The sequence below is a fragment of the Rhodnius prolixus genome, unplaced genomic scaffold (genome assembly GCF_049639745.1).
Source record: "Rhodnius prolixus isolate KJV_2025 unplaced genomic scaffold, Rpr scaffold_11, whole genome shotgun sequence".
In the NCBI taxonomy this organism is placed as follows: domain Eukaryota; kingdom Metazoa; phylum Arthropoda; class Insecta; order Hemiptera; family Reduviidae; genus Rhodnius; species Rhodnius prolixus.
In genome coordinates, this window is record NW_027411625.1 from 14,595,799 (window position 1) to 14,619,070 (window position 23,272).

The window sequence follows — 23,272 nt, forward strand, 5'->3', positions numbered from 1 at the left end:
GATATAGGTCGGATCTTACACCGCAACTAGACGACAGTAAAATGGAAACATGCCAATTTCTCTTTTTCTCTTCAACACCACTCACTCAGCATGGGGAAAATTAAGATGTGATGAGAAAGAAATTAAGGCCGAAATCTTTAGATATGTGTTCAAAGATTGAGTAGAAACAAACGACATTTCCCGCCTATACAAGAAGGAAGATAGTGTTGTGCATTAATGTGGAACTAGAAAGCAATAAATCATCACCATTACATTCCCGTTGAATTTTCTTTGAATTCTAATTTTTTAACAAGTAGATTTCATTCAAAAATTTGAATCGTAGACCTGCTCCAAATTCAAAACGATAAAAAAGCTGAAAGACTTACCTTGAAAGGTACGCCATTTATTACAACAGTCTGAAGTGCTTCGACAAATCTTAAAATGTATGGCGTGCCACCAACTTCAAACCTAAACAATACATTTTCGCTAGTTACAATAAAATCCTACGGTTATTAATTCAAATGTCTGAGAATGAAAAAAAAAAAAATGTTCTGGCTTCAAATTTCAGTTAAACAGAGGAAAGGTAAAAAAAAGTCAGAACTGCAATCCTAAGAAAAAAAATATTGTGACGTTATTTCGAATCATGTTGAGTGGTAGGAGATGTGAGACCTGGAGAGAAGCATGAAGCTTGAGCGAACCCTATTCTTTGGCCAGAGGTGCTGAGTAAGATCCAGCAACTGATGCTACACACTTAATATACTCGTACATATAGGTATGTATACACACACTTGGTTGAAATTGTTTCTGAACAACCAAAAGTTCGATGGCTGACAGAATTCAAAGTCAGGTATCTGTTTGTCCGTATACTGTGTCCGACTCCTCTCACTTTATTTATTTTAATAGGATGAAAAAATAAATGCCAGTTTTCAGTCGTGATACATTTATTCTGCCGAGCTTTCGACCTAGGGACTAGGTCATCTTCAGGGCTGTGGAGCATATTTACAGATTGTTAACAATAATTCTATTAAAATGAATATGTATAATGTAACAAAATTTACAAAAATTATTTATCTAGTTTACAAAGTAATATTTTACATTACAGGGTTTATTTTAGTTATTTGAAATAATATTGACTCAAACAGTGAACCAATGTACTCTATAGTGTCCATATTTGTATAGGCCAAGGAAACAATAAGAAAATTAGGAAATATAGGTGTATTAGTTTAGTATAAAAGTTTGACCGAGAGTATTATTTAACTGACAATATTTCACTTGAGCCAATTCCATGTAACCTCTCCCAAGTTGATGTCCAATTTTAGGGAGGACTTTTCAGTGGGATTTGTGAAGTCTACGATATTAATATCGTAAACTCAGGCATATGTTGTGGAGGACTGAGATTCAAGGAAATAAAAGTTGTTGGTTTTATTAATATGTTATTTAAATTGTTGGTTTTATTTAATGTGTTTATTTGATTATTAATTTAAGTTTCAGTTTGAAATCTACTTACTGCTAGCGAAGAACTATATTGAAGAAATATTTCCAAAATAATACAATAGCAAATAATAATATAATCACCTCTGTGGCTTGGCATCTAAATATATAGGGAACATTTGCTTGGCATCGACAATTAGATTGATTTTGCCAGCAACCAGATCTGTGCGTCGCACTTCTCCTATTCGCACTTTAGGCATTGGGCCACCCAGCTGTACCGTCCTCGGCCGACCTCCCATCACAATTTGCACAGGAGGGCCGCCGAAAATCATTTCATAATATAAACCATCTATAAATAGTTCTCGAGTGGGGGCACCTAAACGGATTCTGAAATAAATAAAACATAAAATTGTTAGAAGAATTCAATTTTATGGAAAAGATGGATGTATCCAAATATTCCATACAACTTTCTCAAAAATTAAAAGAAAAAAAAATTGTAAGAGAAAGCATTGCTATATTATTTTTTTTCGAAAATGAGTTTTCGTCAGAAATATATGCTTTGAGATCCTCTCAAAACTAATAGTCATTTTATAGCGCTTGGTGAGAGAAACAGAATAACTCAAACAAGAAAAATTGCAGAAGGTTTGTAACCTGTTATTCCGCTTTTTTATTATTGTCGTTTCCGATATTTCCGATACTATGGCGCAGGAATATGTTATATAAATATCAAAACAACGCATTTAACCAATTTTCTTAAAATTTTATGTTCTCTTTCGAGAATCAAACCCAGTATCGTATTGCACTTTACCTTTGTGGGCGCGCCTCTAACTGCTCGGCTAACATGGCGCATTACACAGTATATTTAATACAATTTCTGTAATAAAGGAGCCAATATACTCATTTTCAGTAAATACTCCAAAACTTGTCACTATAACTCACGAGTAGAAAGAAAAAGAAAAAATGCATACTAACTAGATTTAAATTTCACTAGTAAGCAGGACCAGTGCAGCTAACTAGATAATAAAGAGAAAAGGCCTTAAATGAGCCTTTCTATTTATTTTAGCGACTAGATATGATTGAAGTTAGCTTTTTATATTTAAAGAAAACTTCATTACAGACCAAGGTGGCAAGTAAAGTGCGAAAAAACTCTGTGCGTTTACTATTTACAAAAATGTTTATTTTTAAATGAATTTTAATGTTTTCAGTTTACGCAAGTTATCAGCTTATGCAAATTAATGAAATTTAACAAAATAGCTAAGAAGAATCTGATAGCAGCCAACATATTTCCCAGCTGCATTTTATATCAACTTGTATTCAGCAAGCCACTCAGCAAGAGTGGTCTTCAAAACTCAAGTAATATTCGTTTCATCGTCAGATTATTACTTTCGATAAAAATGAATTCATTCCGTCAATGCGGACAAACAAACACAATGGATAAACTTCACTTTATCTTTGTTTAATCGAAAAACAGTACATCTTCAACAAGACAACGTGAAGCCCATCGGAGTGCCCTAATTAAACGTCCTCAAATTAAAGATTTAAATTTTAAGCTTTTTTTAGCTAACATTGAGCCTAACCTTCTGATTATCACAACTCTGGTTTATTAGCACTCCATGTCCCATTAAGAGGAATTTTTTCTTTCCATAAGGAAGAAAAAACCGGACGAGGTAGAACTTTTTTTGTTAAAAATGGTTGCTCATAAATGGGTTCAAAGTTATATTTATAATTCTTTAATTTTAGGTCAGTCAAATCATTTTTGAATGTTTTCCTTTCATTAGAGTAGTATACGTATTGATGTTAAGTAGATTAGATATAGAAATGGACATACTTGAAAACGTGGCCATCAACTATGCAATCTCTGTATGAAGAATTAAAATTCAGCAGAAAATGATTTGATTCATCGACAATAAGTCTCCTAGCACCTGTCTGAAACATGACTTCCCTTGGATCATCCCACGTCAACATTACTACGGCAGTCTCCCCGTAAAACCGCACCTGTAACAGAGTTCAATAATTAATGGGGATGTACTAGAAAAAATGACCATTTTTCTAACTAAAGGAGTTCAAATGACTTTAAAAGCTATTCAAATATGTCTGCAGTTTATAAATACCATATAATATTCATCTTTAGACTTTATAGAGTGTTTATGTAATTTTTTCCCCTTCACACAGCTTTTTTAGAAAATCACTGTTCCTTGCATATTACTTATTTTATGCATCTCTTAAAAAAAAAAAAAATGTCTTTGATCAGCGGACCCGTACAGTGTTGAATTAAAAAAATTAAATAAATAGTCGTAATATGACCCACGAAATAAGGCAGGGAGGTCATCAGGGGCCATCATTTTTCTAAATAAAAGCTGATGGAGGCAACCCGAAGTGCTAGTTTTGCCTTAGCCGCCCATCTCTCACTGTGGAAAAGCTAAAATGGAGACGTAGTGTAGTAGCGTATGGTATTATACACATACAAGAGAAATGATGGATTTACTGGCTTCTAGATCAAGATAGGTGGTGGGTGATCCATTACAAATTCGTTCTTGATATTACTACCAATAAGTAGACTGGATGTACTAAAAAATATCGAACTGTGACAGGTTTTTTACGAATTCAATAAAAGGCAGAAAGGTGCCTCACAACAGTCAATATTCAAACATTTGTGTTTGGATTTATAGACAGACGCACCTCAATATTCCCAAAATTATCAATAATAATAATAATAATTATCATCATTATAAAAAGTATGAAGTGTAATCAATAATACCGTTAACCTTATCAATCATGGCGTTCTTTTTTAAAGGTATTGCCATTTCATTAAAATCACAAAATGCCCAATGGAAAACCATACTACTGAAGAATGATACCTCTCGAATAACACCATCAATCTTGATTAGCCTTACTGGATCTTTCTCGATCATTTCCAGTACATGAGGATCAGCTGGTGGCACATCTTGCCTCCTTAGCGCATGAGCACGAACCGGGGGAATAAACCGTTTTGAGGCTGGAGCACTATATCTGTAACTTAAAAAGCTGCGGTGAATATCCATACTAATATCTCGCGCTAGAATTTTAATATAAAAATTACAATTAAACTGATATCGTTAATATTAAATGTATCATCAAAATGAGATAAATGATCTTTTAATTAGAAATCTATATGTTAATAAAATAAACTAGTGTATGCTGAATTTACTGCTTTGTCTACGGCTAATTCTATATTGTTAACTCTTATTTTTTTCAGGACTTGAGTAAAGAAATCTTTTAACTCATCATAATCATTCTGTCTAAAATCAAAGAAAAAGAACCCATTTGTTTAATTCTTTTAGATCATCATGTGTGCAGTAAGTACATAATTTTAAAAAAAATCGTTTAAGCCTTTTTTTGAAATGAAAATTCCCAACGCTGAACAATCCACTCAGTCAACAATAAACTTTCAGTTATTGGATTCCCGATGCAATCTTAGAATGTGATTATATGATTTCTTTGTAGAAATGTTTTCACATTAATATAATCGCAATAATTTCTCCTACTAAGATTAACAGAAGGTAAAAACGTAATTAAAAACACAAACCTGGGCGGATAGAACACTGGTAGCTGAGGGGTGAGAGGAGTCATCCAAACCGGGAAGTTAGCTGTATTTGTTCGAGCTGGTGTTGATAAATGGATGGCCTGCGCATGTGCACCTCTACCGAACCAGGATGATGACCTCTGCGTACTTCCAGTCTGTAAATGGTTCTTCTGATGACCGGAACGGCCCTCCCAATCAGAAGAAGATTGACGTGACGAGGAGCTCAAACGTTCAGAATATGCAGTCCTTTCACCACTGTCAGATCTACTTTGTTTTTCATTGTATTCTATGCTATAATAATTTTTTCTACTGCGAACACTTTTGGATGATTCACTAGCCATTTTGTCATTCCTATCCGACTGACTGTCCATTGGTTGAAGTCCTGCAAGCAATTAAAACTAATAAATGTAACAGTGAAAACAGCATACAAATACCACATTGTATTATGTTTATTTTGTAAATGTTTCTAACTTTATTATAGAAAAAACACCGTAATGAAAAAAAAAAAACAACAATGTACATCTAGGTTCGGATCCAGACTCTTAAACACATTACACTACTTTCTCCTACACCAATTATTAAAATTATAAATGACGAATTTTCTTCAAACAGACCTTACCTCAAATAATATAGCATTAAACCGGAATTCTAGAATATTGTGCTTTCAGCGATTTTGTTTTCAGAAGCACTGAACACAAAATGGTACTTCCTGTTATGATTGAATTTTATAACATTTGTCACGATTGGAATACTCGTACTTCCTATTATAAGTTTTAAACAATTAAAACAAAATATTTACGCATAATGGCAATCTATCCCCAACAGACTGCTTCTAGAAAGAAAACCTGCTAAATTCTCTCACAAAAAATTGTCAACGGTTGATTCGCAAGAAGGTAATTTGTGAAAAGTCAATGTTATGCATATTTTGAAAGTATGAAGACGGTATTATTCATCACGAATTCGTTTCTGGAAGTCTATTTCTCAGATGTCTGAACTTTAAGCTGCTTTCGCCCGAGCTGAGTCATCTGAGACTCACAGCCACTAAGTAAATGGCCAATAAAGTCACTACACTAGACTCTATGCAGAAACAAAGGATGTCAGAATGATTTGGCTTTCTTTGTCGCTTTACCTTCCGCTAATTTTCTAGGACATCGTATATGCGTGAAAGCCCACAAATAACCTAACGTTTTTTTAAGTGGACGAGACACAAACTATGTCTCGGCCACTAAAGAGGCAAGCAACAACACAACAGAGGATAGTATCTAGTAGCACAGACTAAACGAGGGTCGTTTGAAAAGTCCGTGCAAAAATAAAAACTACTTAATTTTTTGGGGTAAACCTTTTTCATTTTTCAACATAGTCTCCTTTTAGGCTTATACACCTCGTCCAACGCTGCTCTAGTTTGTTGATCCCTTCCGAATAATAGGATTTGTCCAAGTCTGAAAAATAGCCATTCGTTTCTGCAATCACCTCCTCGTTTGAATAAAATCTTTTTCCCGCCAGCCATTTCATCATATTGGGCAACAAATAGTAGTCCGAGGGAGCCAAGTCTGGAGAATAGAGGGGATGTGAAACGAGTTGGAACCCTATTTCCATTAATTTTGCGACCACAACTGCTGAGGTGTGAGCTGGTGCGTTGTAGTGATGGAAAAGGACTTTTTTGTGGGCCAATCGTGGGCGTTTTTCTTGCAGCTCGGTTTTCAAACGGTCCAATAACGATGAATAATATGCACCTGTAATAGTTTTACCCTTTTCCAGATAGTCGATGAGGATTATTCCTTGCGAATCCCAAAAGACAGTCCATAATCTTTCCGGCCGAAGGAACGGTCTTCGCCTTTTTTGGCGCAGATTCCCCCATGGTAACCCATTCTTTAGATTGTTCTTTGGTCTCAGGAGTGTAGTGATGTATCCATGTTTCATCCACAGTGACGAAACGACGCTTAAAGTCCTGCGGATTCTTCTGGAACAGCTGCAAACCGTCCTTGCAACACTTCACACGATTTCGTTTTTGGTCAAGCGTGAGCAATCGCGGCACCCATCTTGCGGATAGCTTTGTCATGTCCAAATGTTGATGCAAAATATTATGTACCCGTTCATTCGAGATGCCCACAGCACTAGCAATCTCACGCACCTTCACTCTTCTGTCATCCATCACCATATCATGGATTTTATCAGTGATTTCTGGAGTAGTAACCTCAACAGGGCGTCCAGAACGTTCAGCGTCACTTGTGCCCATATGGCCACTCCGAAAATTTTGAAACCACTTATAAACTGTTCTAATCGAAGGTGCCGAGTCACCATAATGTTTATCAAGCTTCTCTTTAGTCTCCTGAGGCGTTTTGCCTTTCATAAAGTAGTGTTTATTCAACACACGAAATTCTTTTTCGTCCATTTTTTGAAAATCACTCGACTTCCTCGATTCAAACGAATGCCAAACACAAAGAAATAGACCGATCTGGCTGAAACTTGGTGTGTCTTCTTCCAAGAGATGCTACTAACTAAACATAACCTCGATACGCGCCAGTGGTGCTATCTCTCTGACTTTGCACGGACTTTTCAAACGACCCTCGTAAGTGGTTCGTATTATCGGAATCATTCAGTTTAGTAACCAGACGCCGAATTGCCTCAGAGTCTATAAGAAAAATAACGGCCCAGCATTATCCAATCAAAGTTGAAATGACCAAAGTAAATGCCAAACAAGTTTTTTACTAACAAGCTTAGCCAATACAAACTAAAAAAAAAAAACCTGGTATGAACACTAACTTTTTACTACTATCCTCAAGATTGTAAGCTACTAATTCCCCCCCTCCAAACATTACGGTCACATTAAATATTAAAAAACTAGCTTAGAAATCTGATAAAAACTGATGGCTTAAATACGGTCTTTCTTGTCTGTGTACCCGAGCATGTGAATTACAGTCAATCAGGTGGCAGTCCGCTCGGCCCAGGGTCTGTGAAGCTTTCATGAACCTAAAATATTTTGCGGCGTTGAAAAATGTCTTGTCAGTGCGGTTTAAAAAAAATTGGTGCAACATAAATGTAAGGAGTGGTGGGACAGAAACACCTGTCTAAAGCAAGCGAAATTAGCAGCTACTCGCCTAAATTTACTTGCGAATCACTTCCATTAAATGACCATTAAGATGAAGTACTGTTTATACCAGTTATGACAGTAGGTTCCTTTTTACTGGCCATTATAGACTGAATACACCCATGTGCATCGCTTGGGCCTGGCTGAAGACAGCCTGAGTAGGTTCTGACAGGAAGGAGAAGAAACATCACAGCACGTTTTGTGCCAGTGAGAAGGGCTAGTTTGACTCAGGTTTCGGCTCTTCTAAGAAGAAAAATCCACGTTTTAGGGGTCTCTCACCAGACTAGTCTAGTCTAGTCAAACAGAAAGGATTGGGGCGGGTGCTCTAATTAGTGGCTCCTCTGGATCACATCCTCTGACCAACCTTTGTAGACTCTAATCAAAGTGGAAGTCCCGAAATAGAATACAATTGGCTACTCTTAGATTTGATTTGATGAATTTCTATAGCGCACTGACAGTAACGGACAGACAGTGTTTGTCCATCAGAAGCTGGCTGTGAAATGAATTTGGCATTTTTGCCACTCGCCTGAGATGTTGACGCATCTTAAATTTAAAAATAAAAACTCTGCCTTACTATTTAATTGAGAGTCCTGGTTATCGTCCTGTACAATAACTTCATTTAATCTCTCTGACTCGAAATCGTCCATCAGTTCATCACTTTCGTCTTTGCGTAAAGCTTCTTTGAGTTTTCTCACTTCATTGATAGTAATAACCTAAAAAACAAAATTTGGTTAAGACTTTTTCCCTTATGTAGGCGCCATGATAGCCGAACAATAGAGGCGAGGCCCGAAAAGCTCAATAGTAATAATATTAATTCATACATAATTTATGAAGTTATTACAAAAAAAAAAAAAATTGTAATGGATATATTTCCATCCACAGAGTTGTGTATTGAACTTAAGCTTAACTAAAATTAAACAACATAAGAACTAAATAAAGATATTACGTGAGCAAACTGATGGCAAGTTTAACTAAAACATTTATTACTTTTGTCTTGAATATACTGGTAAAAACCTGATTAGTTCATCCTTAGTAAGTGTATGTTTATTACAAATTTTAATTTATAGACCTTGTGTACGGGGCAGTTAGCAACTGTATGTCTAACTTCAAATTAACCTTCAAACATTTGGTGTAACTACGTTAATTATACTTTTGTCTGGCTTGTCTGCTGTAAGCACGATATCGTCGGCGAACATCAGTACTCGCACATTCACATTCCCGACCTGCATTCCTCCCCCTATTTCCTCTATCAACTCGCGTATATACACATTAAAAAGCACTGGTGACAGAAAGCAACCCTGTTTTAAACCTGCTATTGTATTAAAAAAAAAAAAAATCGGTAACCCTTCCGTACTGCTGCTACCTAAATGTCATTGTCCATTTCTAATCATGTTATTGAATTTATTTGAAACTCCATACCTTGATAGCTCATAAGATAAATTCCTTGGGATCGAGTTAAAAGCTGCTCTGAAATCTACAAAAAATTAATAGACTTTTTAAAACTAGATTTATTAAACTAGATATATCTAATGTGAAGTATTGTTACCAAAATCCCGCCTGAAATTCTGTGAGAAAATTATATTTCGAGCCAAAAGGTAAGCCTATTCATCAACATTCCAGTTAATAATAAGGCTTCCACATTAATGAAATAAATTCCTCTATAATTCGATACCTAACGTAAATCTCCTTTTTTATACATTAGAAAAACCATAGAGTTTTTGAAGCTATGAGGTACGTTTCCAATATAATAAACTTTATTTAAAAAATGGAGAGCGCAACTGCTCGCTCTAACCCTCACTCCCATATAGCACTTTAAACTATTATTTTAAACTATATAACAACTATTAACTTTCATTACTTCCCCAAAATCCCCGTTCAAAGTGGTCAACTACCGATAAAACAGGTAATTAATTAACAGAGACACGAACTGAACAGTTTCAAGGACACAACTTATTTTCCTATACATATACATATGTACGTAGGAAAAAGCTAATGGGAAGCACGGTATTGGTAATGTAACCTGCAGTGGAGGAAGGTTACATAGCGGTTGAAGTTATGAGTATGAATTTAGATGTGCCGGTAACGATTTATTATTGATTATTCTCATTTATTATTACCAAATATATATTACTTGTAGTATGATTGTTTTTGTGTATATTTTTCTAAATAAAGTAATCTATTGTATTTTCCCTAGAATTTTTGGGGAATTGAAAACATTGATTGTACTTGAATTTTAAATTAATGGGAAAATGAAGTTTTTACATGTGTATGAGCGTGTTAGAAAAAACATTACAACAGCTGAAATTGTACATTGCAAGGTCACAAATCCAATAATTACGATTCAAAAGCCAAGGGTTACCAATGCTTTAAATGAAACCAATATGATGGTAAATGTTAATTGCAGGGGCGGGTGTTTATATATAAATATATACAGGGTGATCCATTTAAAACGCACCAATCGCTAATAACTTTTTAGGAAAGCGGAAATCCGGAAAACCCCACTAAATAAACTATATGTTTCTTTTAGTCTGGTTTTAAAATTGTTCACCCCCGATGTTGTATCTTCATTTCTGGCGGAGTTACGCCGAAAAGCTGATCGGGATTTCATAAGGACCACTGGTTTTGACAGTGATTATAAAAACTAAATAAAAGGTTATGAAAATGACATTGACCTCGTTTCGATATCCCTAATATTTGTCGAGATATTAATGATCAAAGTTACAATTTTATCTAATTCGAGATCGGTTTTCAATATTAATTTTCCATGGGTGCATTAAAATGATGTGATGGTTGCTTTTCTAGATGATAAAACAAATTTAATTCAGCACTTCTGACGGCAGCTACAGAAAACCTATCTACTCAACCATAAACCGCCAAATCCGACCATAGTTTCCCAGAAATTGGGTTTCAGAAATTTATTTTACGCATTAAAGAACTAGCAGCAAGCCGCACACCGATTACATGCCTGTTCTTCAAAATCTGAGCGAATTTTTTCATCCAACGAAGGAGGCTATATAAAGTAATTTTTTTTTTTATAAATACAGAATAACAAAAACAGTGGATTAGATCAGGCCAGCCAGCTTTGCAGCCCGAACAGAATGGTCTAAGTAAAAAATTATTCTGGCGTCTGGACGAACTAAGTGGGCATCATTTATTCTGACCTGGCCATTAGAAAGAGAAAAGAAATTAATTTAACTGAAATAATATTAAATAATCAAGGGTTTCCATTTTTGTTATTATTACAGAAATAATAATAATTCTGTTATTATTACAGAAATAATAATAATTCTGTTATTACAGAAATAATAATAATTCTGTTATTATTACAGAAATAATAATAATTCTGTTATTATTACAGAAATAATAATAATTCTGTTATTATTACAGAAATAATAATAATTCTGTTATTATTACTGAATGACCAATCACCAAGAACGTTTCTTTTCTAATTCGAAGAAATTCAAAACTCCGAGAAAATTCTGTTGTGGTAAGAAGATAAATTAAATTAATTAAATAAATGATTTGCAAAAATAATTAACAGTAAACTAGTTGAAAAGAAGATTTCAGGTGTACCTCTTTCAGCATGCGGTTGTACTGGGAGAAGGTGATGTTACCCGTGCTAAGCTGGTGTTCAGCCTCTTTGATTATTAGGTTACAATTTGCTGAAGATCGTTCTTCTACCTCTTGCTCACTCTCCTTTTCTTCCGGCACTCCTGTAGGAATATTTTCTAACTCTTAAAATGTGGTTATGATCACAGTCGGCAGTGTTAATAGTAACATTAACATTCATTGCTTTAATTTTTTTTTTTTATTTAATTCAGATTAGGATTTTCATCTATCGTCATAGAATGATTTAACAAACACCATATTGCACTATTATTTTACGATTCAGACATGAGGTATTTTTTACCTATCCTACGACCAAATGACAGAAATGACAACTGACTATGCGAACTCCTTGTAAGTCTGGTAGATGAAGGATTCCTACATTAGGAACTTTTCAATTAATCAAAATTTCGATATATATCCTCTAGTTTTAAAGTGCCAAATATCTTATATCGCAAAGCTATGATTGCAACGCAAGCAGTCTCCTCTTCTTATTGATACAGCCAGTGGATCAGTTATCCCATCTTTGAGGGGGGGTTCCTGAATCTACCGTGCCCTGTAAGGAGGCCAGTAACCAGATAAATCTAGTTCTTACCGCGTTTAAGAGTCTGCTCGATGGTTTTACATAGTATTGGCGTTAGCCTATTACCGCATATGCTTCCTGGATTTGTTCTCCAGTGTTTTTCCCGACCTCTTCATACCCACTGCTTGAGGGAAATTCGTAGAGTGCCCTAACTATATTTGGGGCAGCATACTAATCTTTAGGATCAGCTCTACTACACAAACATTTCTATAGGTATTACGCCCACCTCACATAGTTCTATTGTAAGTTTTTTTGTTTAATACCATGACGAATAGTACGAAAATAAGTAGTTTTACGTCCTACTAAAGAAACAGCTGCTAAATATAGAAAATACGGATGTTGAAACTAAGCATTCTGTATGTGAACTTAACGGTTAACCTGTCTTTGATCAGAGATAAAAAAAAAATGCAATAGCGGTGACATACAATCCTAGAAAGAAACGGCCACATATGCATTTAATAAGGCTTTACGGGAAGCTTTATATTCAAATTCAACTCATAAGTACTTGGCATTTGCTATAAATAGGCTATTTGTAGAAGCATCATTGCCTCCAACTCCATTAAAAAAAACTCCATCTGATACGAGTTGTGATTAGTGGAAGTGAAATTCTCTACTCAAAATGGAAAATCAACATCTGATGATGGATGAAAATCCGAAATCGAATAAGAAATATAATTAAGTGTACAATGACAGACAAAATAAACGGTACTTACTTATTTTTACTCAATATCATAAAACAACCTACAAAATTAAAAAATGCTAAAAAGCCACTAAAAAACCGGGCGTAAACGCGCCGGTTTTTAAAGCCATGCAGAATAAGCTCTACACGTGCAACTATTACCCAAAGCTCCCAAACCACAGTCAACCACAACACTCCCTATCACATTTAAAATCAACACACCACAGATTTATTTTCCACATACCAAAACACAATAGTTATTATTTGAAGATTGAGTAGAGTACCGATTTTTATATTCGCGTTCACATTGACCCACGAATGTAGAAGTGTATGCAAAATGAATGTGAATACAAAAAGTTGCGAGTTAAATATTAAATTTGTTCAGCAAACACATTCAATTGGTTACTAACTTGAAGGCATGTGTATTTCTTGGCTGTACACGTATATATGTATGTAAAGATCGTAAAATTTTGGTTGCAGAAAAAATTACTTTTTTGAGAAAAATGTATCCAATAAAAAGTGCTAGGTGCTCATACTAAACTGCACAGCAATAATTTAAATTTAAAGAAAAACAAGGCATGAATTAACAAACAAAAAATTTAAAAAATCAGATTTTTATAAAATATCACTTTTCGTAGAATCGAGTTCCTAAAACTAGGAATTCCAGCAAAGCTTTTAATGTTCTCAAGTACAGGTAGCTGAAGAGGAAAATTGCTTGTATTTTAAACATTCATTTTTGAAAGATTTTGTTGGATATAAGTCTTTTAGTGTAATCTTCTAGGTCTGTGCGTCTTTCTGTACTTAATATTATACATGAGCTGCTCGGGTCTCCTTCACAAATATTTTGAGGGTGTGAAGGAGAGTAAAGTTAGTACAGGACTCCCCTATCTTTAGATATAGCATTTTTAATAATATCAACTGAAATAGAGGATACTTGAGCCAGCACTAGAAAAGTGTCAACAGATTTGACAAAAAAAGTGATGCTATGCGTACTATGCGTTCTCTTAATTGTAAGAGAGACATTCATTTTCAGCTAGATCTGATGGACGAGCAATTATATTCACACTACATTACACATCTTAAATTACCGTTTTTAAAATCCCAGTATTGTTTATCGGAAAAAAGAGGACTATACCAAAAAGACAATCTAAGGCCGTTCAGGACCTTAAATGTCTTGTAATCAAAGATTTGAAATTTTCAGTTTCTTCCTGCCACTCTCTAATTACCACATTTTTCCAGAAAAGTTAAAAATAAGGAGGATTTGAAAAAGAAATGTTTTTGCTTCTCAAGATTTGGTATAGAAAGAGCGAAGGATTGAGGGTACACAGATGGATTTAAGTTACATGATGACCTATACTTTCAAATAACTGCTTAATCATTTAATACAAAAAAAAAAAAAAACGCACAGACTTCTTAAAGACCTTCACTCAACAAAACACACTCAAAATATAAAAATAGAAGATAATAGAGAAAATAAAGAAACGGGCACACCGAAAATCAACCTACAGTTTTTAAGGAAACCATAAAAGGACAGTTTCTGAACAATCCATCCCAAAATCAATTTTCCTGGGCATATGTTTTAAGTAATAAAAGATATATTACAGTATACAAAGTTTAAAGAAATTAGTTGGATCAACGTTTCAGAAAATCGAAATAACAAACTAAAAAAACATTCAATGATGTCGCACTTTCTGTTTCGTGGCATTTAGCTAAAAAATTATAGTATGATGCGATGGTGGTATCTAAACAAAATAGCACCGTATTGGAACTTACGATTTTTCATCTAATAAGAAATGATTACACATACTTTTGATGCACTTAACACTTAAAAAATATGATGTAATCGCAATACTTCTACTATGAAGATAGAGAAAGTACTAGAAGATACTAAGAGAAAGTAAAAAATGGGCACACTCGTAATTCTTATTTTTACTATGAGAAAAACAAAACAAAAATCTAAAAAATACATGAATGCAATGCTTCCTCGTACACGAATAACAGAATCACGAAATCCAAAGTGTGAAGCGCTCATTTGACTTTCTGTGCCCCTCACTAAATTGAAAACAACGCTCAGCTTGCGTAGATTCGTGTCTGAAGAGGTGAAAACTGTCATTGGATTATATCAGTGTGAAGGGTTTTGTGAGAGAAACAGTCATTTTTTTTCCTCCAAGGACTCCTGAATCTCATTAAACCATTATGAAAGGTAAGGAGTTGGTGCTCTAACTGTGGGTTACTACTACACTCCCACATCCAATTTAAGCATCAAACAACAAATTTTATCAAAACTCACCATTACTACGAAACAATGCCTTATGCGTCCTTTCCTTTTTGCTTGTACTGAACCTACGGACACTATCCAACGGCGTAGAACTTCCATTTTCCTCAGATTTTGTACGCTTATAGTTAGCCCAGGAACTCTCCTCGGCTGCATACTCTTTGGATATGATGGGCGGAGGAGGTGGAGACGGTGTGGCTGGGCATTGTGGAGGAGATACAGCAATATTAACAATACCTTGAGGGTTTACAACAGAGGGTGGGCAAAAACTTGACGTATCTTGCGCCAAGCAAGAACTAACTAATTGATTAGAAGTATTTGGTAAAAGATTTCCTCCACTACTGGAAAATGCTTGGGGCATAATAGTATTTAATGGCAGCACTGAAGAAGAAGGAGAAGACGGAGAAGAAGAAGAAGGAGAAGAAGAAGGATTATTGTTCCCGGGGTGATCACTCACTGATGCAGCAAGATTACTATTTGGTGAATGTAACCCTAAAGGAGGACTGAAATTCTTCGGCGCCATATTGTTTGGTGAGACGGGATAAGGGAGAGCAGAAGATGATGTCAGCAGGACAGTAGTAGTAGAAGATGATGTCAACGTGTCCACGTTGAGAGCTGTCGTGATCAACGGCGAATCACTGATTCGATTCGTAGAACTCTTACTTTGAGAATCTGCTTCTTCCTCTACCACCAATGAGTCAGTCAGTATCGAAGAAGGGGTCACTTTATTAGAGGGCTGAGGACTTCTGATAACAGGTGGAAATCTGCGAAGATCCACGTCTTCATCGCCAAACAATCTATAAAAAAAAAAAAAAAAAAGATGTAACTGTGCTTAGCCAAATAGTAAAGACCACGTCCTCTTACCACCTAAAATCAAGATTTTCAACGTCTTAATTTCTTTAAAATCTAGAGAGCCTACTTTACTCATTGAAATGGCGAAAATGTGACAAGTGAAAGTTATAAGCATTTAAGATGTAAATTTTACAACATACGAAGACTTTTCAATTATGTTTCAATTCTGTTAGCATACTACACTCCTCTCTTTGTAAGTCTAGTCTATAATGTGGATTATAACAAAAGTAAGTTAAGTTGCATTTTTTCTTAATCCGACAGAAGGCGGGTGGTGTACACTTTTCTTGCTGGTACAAAAGTTCTCGGAATTCCTACAGACAAAAAACAAACATTTGTAAAACGTAAATCATACTTACTGATCAAGTATTTCAGCTCTCGCTTGTTTGGAATTTTGTGTATCTTCAGAAACACTCTTCGTAGGCGAAGGAAGTAACCGAAGATCCACATCTCGGATCGCACTTGTTGCTTCCTCTAAAAATTATTTTAAAAAAACTGGAGTGAACTCTCTCTCTTGTTACAATTATTATAACATCAATGTTTTTCAAACTTTTAGTTTCTCCTAAAATATGATTGTTGCTTAATTGATAAGCTTAATTGCTTAAGTATTCATTGATAAACATTTCAGTCTAAAAGTTTGTATATTATTGGATAAATCTCACCTAACTAAGCTAGAAAATGCACAATAAAATGATGATTTAGATATTGGTGAACCGAAGTAAGAAGAAATGAGGGAAGCATACAAGTAAAGAATCTGGTTAAATTTTCTATCATTTAGGAAGAAATGGAGTACGGATTTTCATAAAGAATAGTTTTAAAAATAGAATAAAATAATATCGGATGGCATAGCTATTCTAAGCTATAATTTTAATAATTTGACTGCCGAAATTCGCTGTATTTTGTGCAGCTGTGCACTCTAACAACTCCGACGAATGATTAAAATAAAATTAAAATTAATGAGACTTTTGTTTGTTCAGTTATGGGCCTAATTCAATGGGTACGAGTAATTAATTTGTTTAGCAATGTATATATTTTTTTATTCTATCTTGAAATTAAAACTATTTTTTATTGTAATTATTCAGTAAATAAGCTTCCATTGGATAAATTTAAGTATAAACGGTAGTTTTGGAAGCGACTAGAGTCAACAATTTCAAGCTAGCACCTACTGGCTTTTTCTTTTCCTTGACGTAGACAATAAAAAATAAACCGCAGTTACATAACTCCAACGAATTCTGGATCCAATGTCATCTTCTACGGAATATAGGAAGAAACGTGATCAACGTGGTCTACAATGCGCATTAAAAGTACCTTTACAAATCACCAATTTAACAAAAGTAAATACTGACCACTACTTTGCGTAAAGCTACTATTTGGAACATCCTGGGACAGCGACTTTTTTTTGGGGGGCGGTGCAGAGGCACTACCCTGCAGATCTGCACTCAAACCTGATTCGCTTGGAGACGGTGTCCTTGAATGACACCTCTTGACACCTCCAAAAACACTACTGGCAGCACTTGGTTTACTTGAAGTTTTGCTGTCGTTTACACCATTTTCATGTATTTCAGAATGCCTGAAATAAAAAAAAAGTAAGTGTGAAACACACATTATTTTATAGTACTGCAATCAAATTAACATCATCAATTCCCCAGAACCGTATTTTTAAACATTTTACTGCATAAAAGTGGGTCATAGACAAAAACAGGTGGTCATCAGAAAGTTCCAGACTAACACAGGAAAAAAATAGAAATTCAAATCTTCTACTATTCACGTTTGATGTGACTAAGACAGCCTTATGTTGTGATACAAAAGTACTCTTTTCTGTTTTACAAAATAGAATCCAACTGATGTTACGAAAATAAATCGAGTTTGGAAGAAGGGTTTTACAGACCTCAAATCAATGTGCAGCTTGCTGGGCACACTCTGTTATGGAGTGCTTCGGCAGTTTCTGGAAACCATGCCGGCTGCACGCAAATAATGGTTCACGATTGAGCGAAACACTCCTAATCTCCATGTTAGTCTTATGATGCTGGCCCAAAAAATTCTGATTAATTTAGGAATGGAGGATATTCGTGACGAAGCTTACTTCGGTGGTGCAAATCATCAACTCTTAGTGTTTTGAAACAGATCCGAGCTGCCCATAAAGAATGAGTCTCACTCATCTGCTTCATTAATTTCAGAAGCGGCATTTATCGTTTTATAAATATATTTATAAAACATCGGATCGCTAGTTTTTTTTTTTTTTTACGCAGATGCAAGTATACATACGCTGATACAAGTATAAAGTAAAAAGGATAGGTAAGGTACGCAAAGCAACAGGGAAAATGATTTGATCCGGAAATCTACTGTTGTATGCCTAGAATTGTGTCAAATTCAGTTTATTTGACCTAAGTAAACGGCGATTAATTGACATAAATCTACCGGACAAAGTAAGACGAAGGGAGTTATTTGAGGTGACTGATGAAGAGATACTCGCACCCAATTCTCTGGCATTATGGTGGGTCCTTAAACTGGGCTTTATTTCCCACGACTACAAACGGTACAGATGCATCTTTCAGCCGGCTTTGAGACCTGTTTGTATGTGTTAGGCTTGCGTGTTTGCAAGGTGGAATTAATGTCCAACTACCTATTGCAGTGTACCTCTCGTGAACATACTCGGAGTCGCTGTCCAAAAGTTTGGGGAACTTATTGGTGTAAAACAAAAGTCAGTGCGTTTCCACTTCACAATTCAAACATTGTTTATTCTCTTATCAGCATAATATTCTAAAAATGGGCCATCATTTTCTATAACTTTAATTCACCTCAAAAATGATGCCCTTATCTTCTTTTGCAAATTAAAAAAAAATCAGTTTTCCAGGTGAACCCCAAACATTCAGTTTTCCCATTACGAAAAAAAGAAAGTATTCTCTTTTTCGATAAACCAAAGTGGCACATTTTACCGCCAAAACTTAGTATACGCAAAACAATTAAGTAAATTGGGATATAATCTTACCGCCGTCAGCAAATAACTAATTAGAACGGGGACCGGACCTATGCCCCACGGTACGCAGCTAAATAACTAAAAATAATGACTGTTTCGCCATCAAACACACACTTTAAATTTTTCCTCAAATCCTCCTGTTACATGAATGAGTACCTGACCAGATCTAATAAACCGTTTTCAATTGTTCCTACTGTAGAAATAAATCCATCTTTCATCGTAAAAATCGCAGAGAAAAACCACAAAAAAAAAGAGATGCAAAGTGGGCCGCCTCCTCGTGGTGCACCCTGGGCAATGCTAAATGGCCTACTCGGGCGGACAGGCTCGGAGCCGTGGTGAAGGCAACTTGTCTAGAGGAAGGGAACCTCGAACTCAATTCCTCGACCAACTTAACAAAATCTAAACTGCTAACGAATCGAATAAAGGAAAAACGGGTAGGATTAAACGGCTACGACAAATGCTTTGTAGAAGGCCTAATTTCTTGGGATGCTGGAATGTGCAGGGAATCTCTTACAAATACCAAATGGATATCAGTGACCGAGGAGATTAAAAGATTTGATATGGCTATAACATTACTATCGGAAACAAAGAAAACGGTAAAGATACAGAAATAATAGGAGATTTCATACATGTTTGGAGTTGCGAGGACGAACAAAAGCGGTTGTATCCATTCTGTTAAAAAAAGATTTTAAGGATAAGTGGTTGGAATAGTGTAAATGAAAGATTGATTACGGTGAACTAACAAATGTATGGTAGGGAGTATGTGGTTATTGGTATTTATGCGCTACAAAACGATTGTGGAATAGAGGAAAAGAAATAGTTTTGGTAATTGTTGGAGGATGCCATTGAAAAAATACCTAAAGAAAAGAAATAATTCTAATGGAAGACATGAACGCGCGAGTGGGAACAGAGGACAACAGTAGATTTAAAGGGAGGTTTGGCGAGGACGAGAAGAATTGGAATGGCGAAAGACGAGGGCAATTGTGAGACCAGCTTAAAATGAAAATAGTAAATACATTCTTTGATCATGAAGAGATTAATAAGTTTACACGCACCCAATTCACAAGGCAGACGAGGTCTATTATAAACTACATAGTGATCAGACAAAGAAATTCGATTAAGGTGCAAAATGCTTGAGTTTACAGGGAAGTAGATTGTGGGTTGGCCTACTACCTGGTAAGAGCAAAATGCGCATGGCCTTGGAAAGGAAGTTCAAGACATCATGCTGCTAAAAAATCTAATTTAAGAGACGGACACGCAAGAAATTATGAGTATTTGATGGGGAAGTTGAGGCAGGTGGGACTCGGAAGTGCTTGGCATGGAAGTGAAGAGAAATAATCCAGAAAATTGGGTAATGACGGAAGAAATAAGAGGAAAAATAAAGGAAAAGAAGCTAGCGCATGAGAGGTGGCTAAACACACAGAAAGAGGATGACAAGGACAACTGCAGATATGTAAAAAGTTCCTTAACCAAACTTATTAGAAGCGCGAAAAATGATGCATGGGAGAAAGTATGCGCGGATATAAATGCCAATTTGGGCTACCAGCGTTCAAAGAGAGCTTGGAAGGTGTTAAAAGAATAGAGGAAGGGAGAAAAGAAAAGTTAATTTCATTAGGATTAATACAAACGACTGGTGTACACATCACCGTGAACTGTTAAATGAAGACAGGAATTATTTCAGAATGGAGCGCGACAACACTATTCACCAAGAGACAGGAATTGTGGCATCAGAGTAGGAAGTCGGATGGAACGGAAATGTGCAAGAACGGCAAAGCGCCTAGCCCGGCAGGAGTTAATTTGGAACTGTTGAAGTATGAGGGCGAGAAAGTAGTGGAGGTCGTAACAAGACTGCAAATGTAATTTTTAGGGAAAATATTTCATCCATATACAAGAGAAGGAATAAAATGAAAAGAGCTAATTACAGGGGTACATGTGTACTAAATTCACTGGCAAAGTTGTGAGCCAGGTTAATAATGAATCGCCTAGAACAGGCAGTACACCTCTCATTAGAGCTGGTAATAATATGAGAATAATAAATGCTGTGTAAAGAATGAGCCAACTTTATCCCCACCTTCTGTTACAACTAAAGGGCTATTGCAAGCCTGTCCGGTGTGACCCAACTTTTTTAAAATTTACATTCAAGTGGTACTGCTGGAATGCATTACGAAGTGTAGACCAATGTAACCACAGTGGAAAATGCGTGCCTTCACAGTCTGCTTTTTGCTGATGAACAGCCGATAATTGCGCAGGACGCGAAAGAAATGGAGTACATGATCAGAAAAGTGACAGAGGTGTACCAGGAATGGGGTCTGGAAACTAACTTTGGGTAAACGAAGTACATGTCCACCAGGAACGACCCCGAGGATCTTTTAGTAAATGGGGCCAGAATAAAAAGGGTGATTAAAAGAGCCCAAATAATTTTTTATCGCATTGCAGGGCTTAGTAATCCAAAAAGTTTCATTAAATGAATTTGAATTGGAAAATTTCACTTTTTCCAGTGTATAAATATTGTATTTTGCAGGAATTTTTCTCATTTTTGAAAAGTCCCATTCCCTTCCACAAAAACACGATGATTTATTTGTTAAGTAAGCTTTGAAATGCGAGAAACCCTTGTTTTTGCCTTATTTTGCTCAAAAATGTCTTTTTTATTGATTTTGAATGTCGAAATTTCATTTTATCATTTATAAAATACATCAATCTGTCGGAAATTCCCTCAGCTTCAAAATGCATGCATTGGTTTTTGCAAAAAACTGTATTGTTTTTCCATTTATTGGGCTTAACAATGCAAAAAAGCCGTTTTTTCTCCTGAAAAATTAAAAAAAAAAATCCGCAACGTAAACCGATTTGGTTTTTAGTGGATTTTGGTTAGTTTTGACCCAAATAATAAGGAGAAAGAAAAATGCTTCATGTTGGTGAACTTTTCAATTAAAATCGTTCTATAGCAGTATAGTGAAAAGCACATTACTGTACTGAGCGGAAACCTGTACAATATCCAAAGCCAAGGGAAGGAAACTCCTTGCTAAGGTAATAGATTTTTGAAGGAGGTCGGCAGGAATTTCTAAACTGGGAAGGAGTAGTAAGGGAGATAATGGAGGTGAGAAGTAACGTGTTAAAGCCTATAGAGGAGAGGAGTTTGAGATGGTTTGGACATAAGGTGAGAATAGAGAGGAAACAGTGCAGAATATTGGAATGGCAGGTGGAGGGCAAATGAAAAAGAGGGAGACCCAAGCTAACATGGAGGGACTTGCTAAACGAGAGCCAACAAGGAAATGGTTTGCAGACTTTCATAGCCCTCTCTTCTTATTTTTATTTACTTTATTTATTTTTCTGGAAAAAGTAAACACGCGCACTTAAGCTTTAAAAAATAAAAGACGTAGAGTTTTGTAAAATCATAGTTCTCCGTAGTTCAATTATAAAACAATTTTCAGAAAATCATGAAAAAAGTAATACAAATAATAAGTCTAATCGCAAATTTAGTAAATGGATTTCGGCGAAACCTATAAACTGAATGCGAAGTTACAACCTAATAAAAAACCGGATATTTCCAGAAAAATTCAGACTGAGAAAAATTCTTCCATTCACTAGTAACAGGAAGGTATAATTGTTACAAACACCAAATAAACAAATTAAAATAAGTAAAAAGTCAAACTTACCTACTACTTTCGTCAACAGCAGCCATTCCAGAAGAAAGATTAGTAGAGTTGATTGATACAACAGGAATTTTCCCTGGTTTCTCTACATTTTTCACTTTTTTATGATTCTTCTCATTTACAACATTCGAATGCAAAAATGTTTCCGAGCTATAGGTCACCACTTCCACTCCAGGCGGAGGTGGCTCTTCACAGGGCTGCTGCGTGTTTTTGTTCAAAATAAAATTAGCGTCAGTGTCCAAATTTGATAACAATGTCATTCTTATTCATTTATTTATTTAGGATGATGCTATGCATCTCACTTTCATGTCAGATGAGCAAACAATAAAACAATTTTTTAATAACCCACGACTTTCTTTTACTTTTATTAAAAAAAAAAAAAAAAAAAAAAAAAAAAAAAAAAAAAAAAAAAAAAAAAAAAAAAAAAAGCATTGAAAGCCAGAATCCTCAACTTTTAAGGACTTTTCGTCTTCTTCCTGTAAAGTGGAAACTCATAAACGACATTCGTGGCTCGTCGAGGCTTTTGAAATGTTGCGAAGGAGCGAAGGATGTGTTTAGACTTTATGGAAGAGAGAAGTGATCACTCTCGCACA

General features: G+C 35.5%; 1 protein-coding gene across 18 annotated transcripts in view; it reads right to left on the reverse strand.

Moving 5' to 3' along the window:
- Window positions 1-23,272, reverse strand: part of LOC141459159 (uncharacterized) — a 51,711-nt gene that overhangs the window by 9,473 nt on the left and 18,966 nt on the right. For 16 of the 18 annotated variants that reach the window (XM_074137868.1, XM_074137872.1, XM_074137866.1 and 13 more), the window contains 11 exons: window positions 22,683-22,879; window positions 17,399-17,622; window positions 16,412-16,526; window positions 15,219-16,000; window positions 11,634-11,773; window positions 8,635-8,773; window positions 4,976-5,354; window positions 4,269-4,425; window positions 3,239-3,405; window positions 1,555-1,797; window positions 366-447 (listed from right to left, as the gene is read on the reverse strand). In XM_074137868.1, the coding sequence (XP_073993969.1) occupies window positions 366-447; window positions 1,555-1,797; window positions 3,239-3,405; window positions 4,269-4,425; window positions 4,976-5,354; window positions 8,635-8,773; window positions 11,634-11,773; window positions 15,219-16,000; window positions 16,412-16,526; window positions 17,399-17,622; window positions 22,683-22,879 (2,625 nt within the window). The remainder of the gene's footprint in view (window positions 1-365; window positions 448-1,554; window positions 1,798-3,238; window positions 3,406-4,268; window positions 4,426-4,975; window positions 5,355-8,634; window positions 8,774-11,633; window positions 11,774-15,218; window positions 16,001-16,411; window positions 16,527-17,398; window positions 17,623-22,682; window positions 22,880-23,272) is intronic. The other 2 variants (XM_074137867.1, XM_074137871.1) reach the window with 2 other exon arrangements.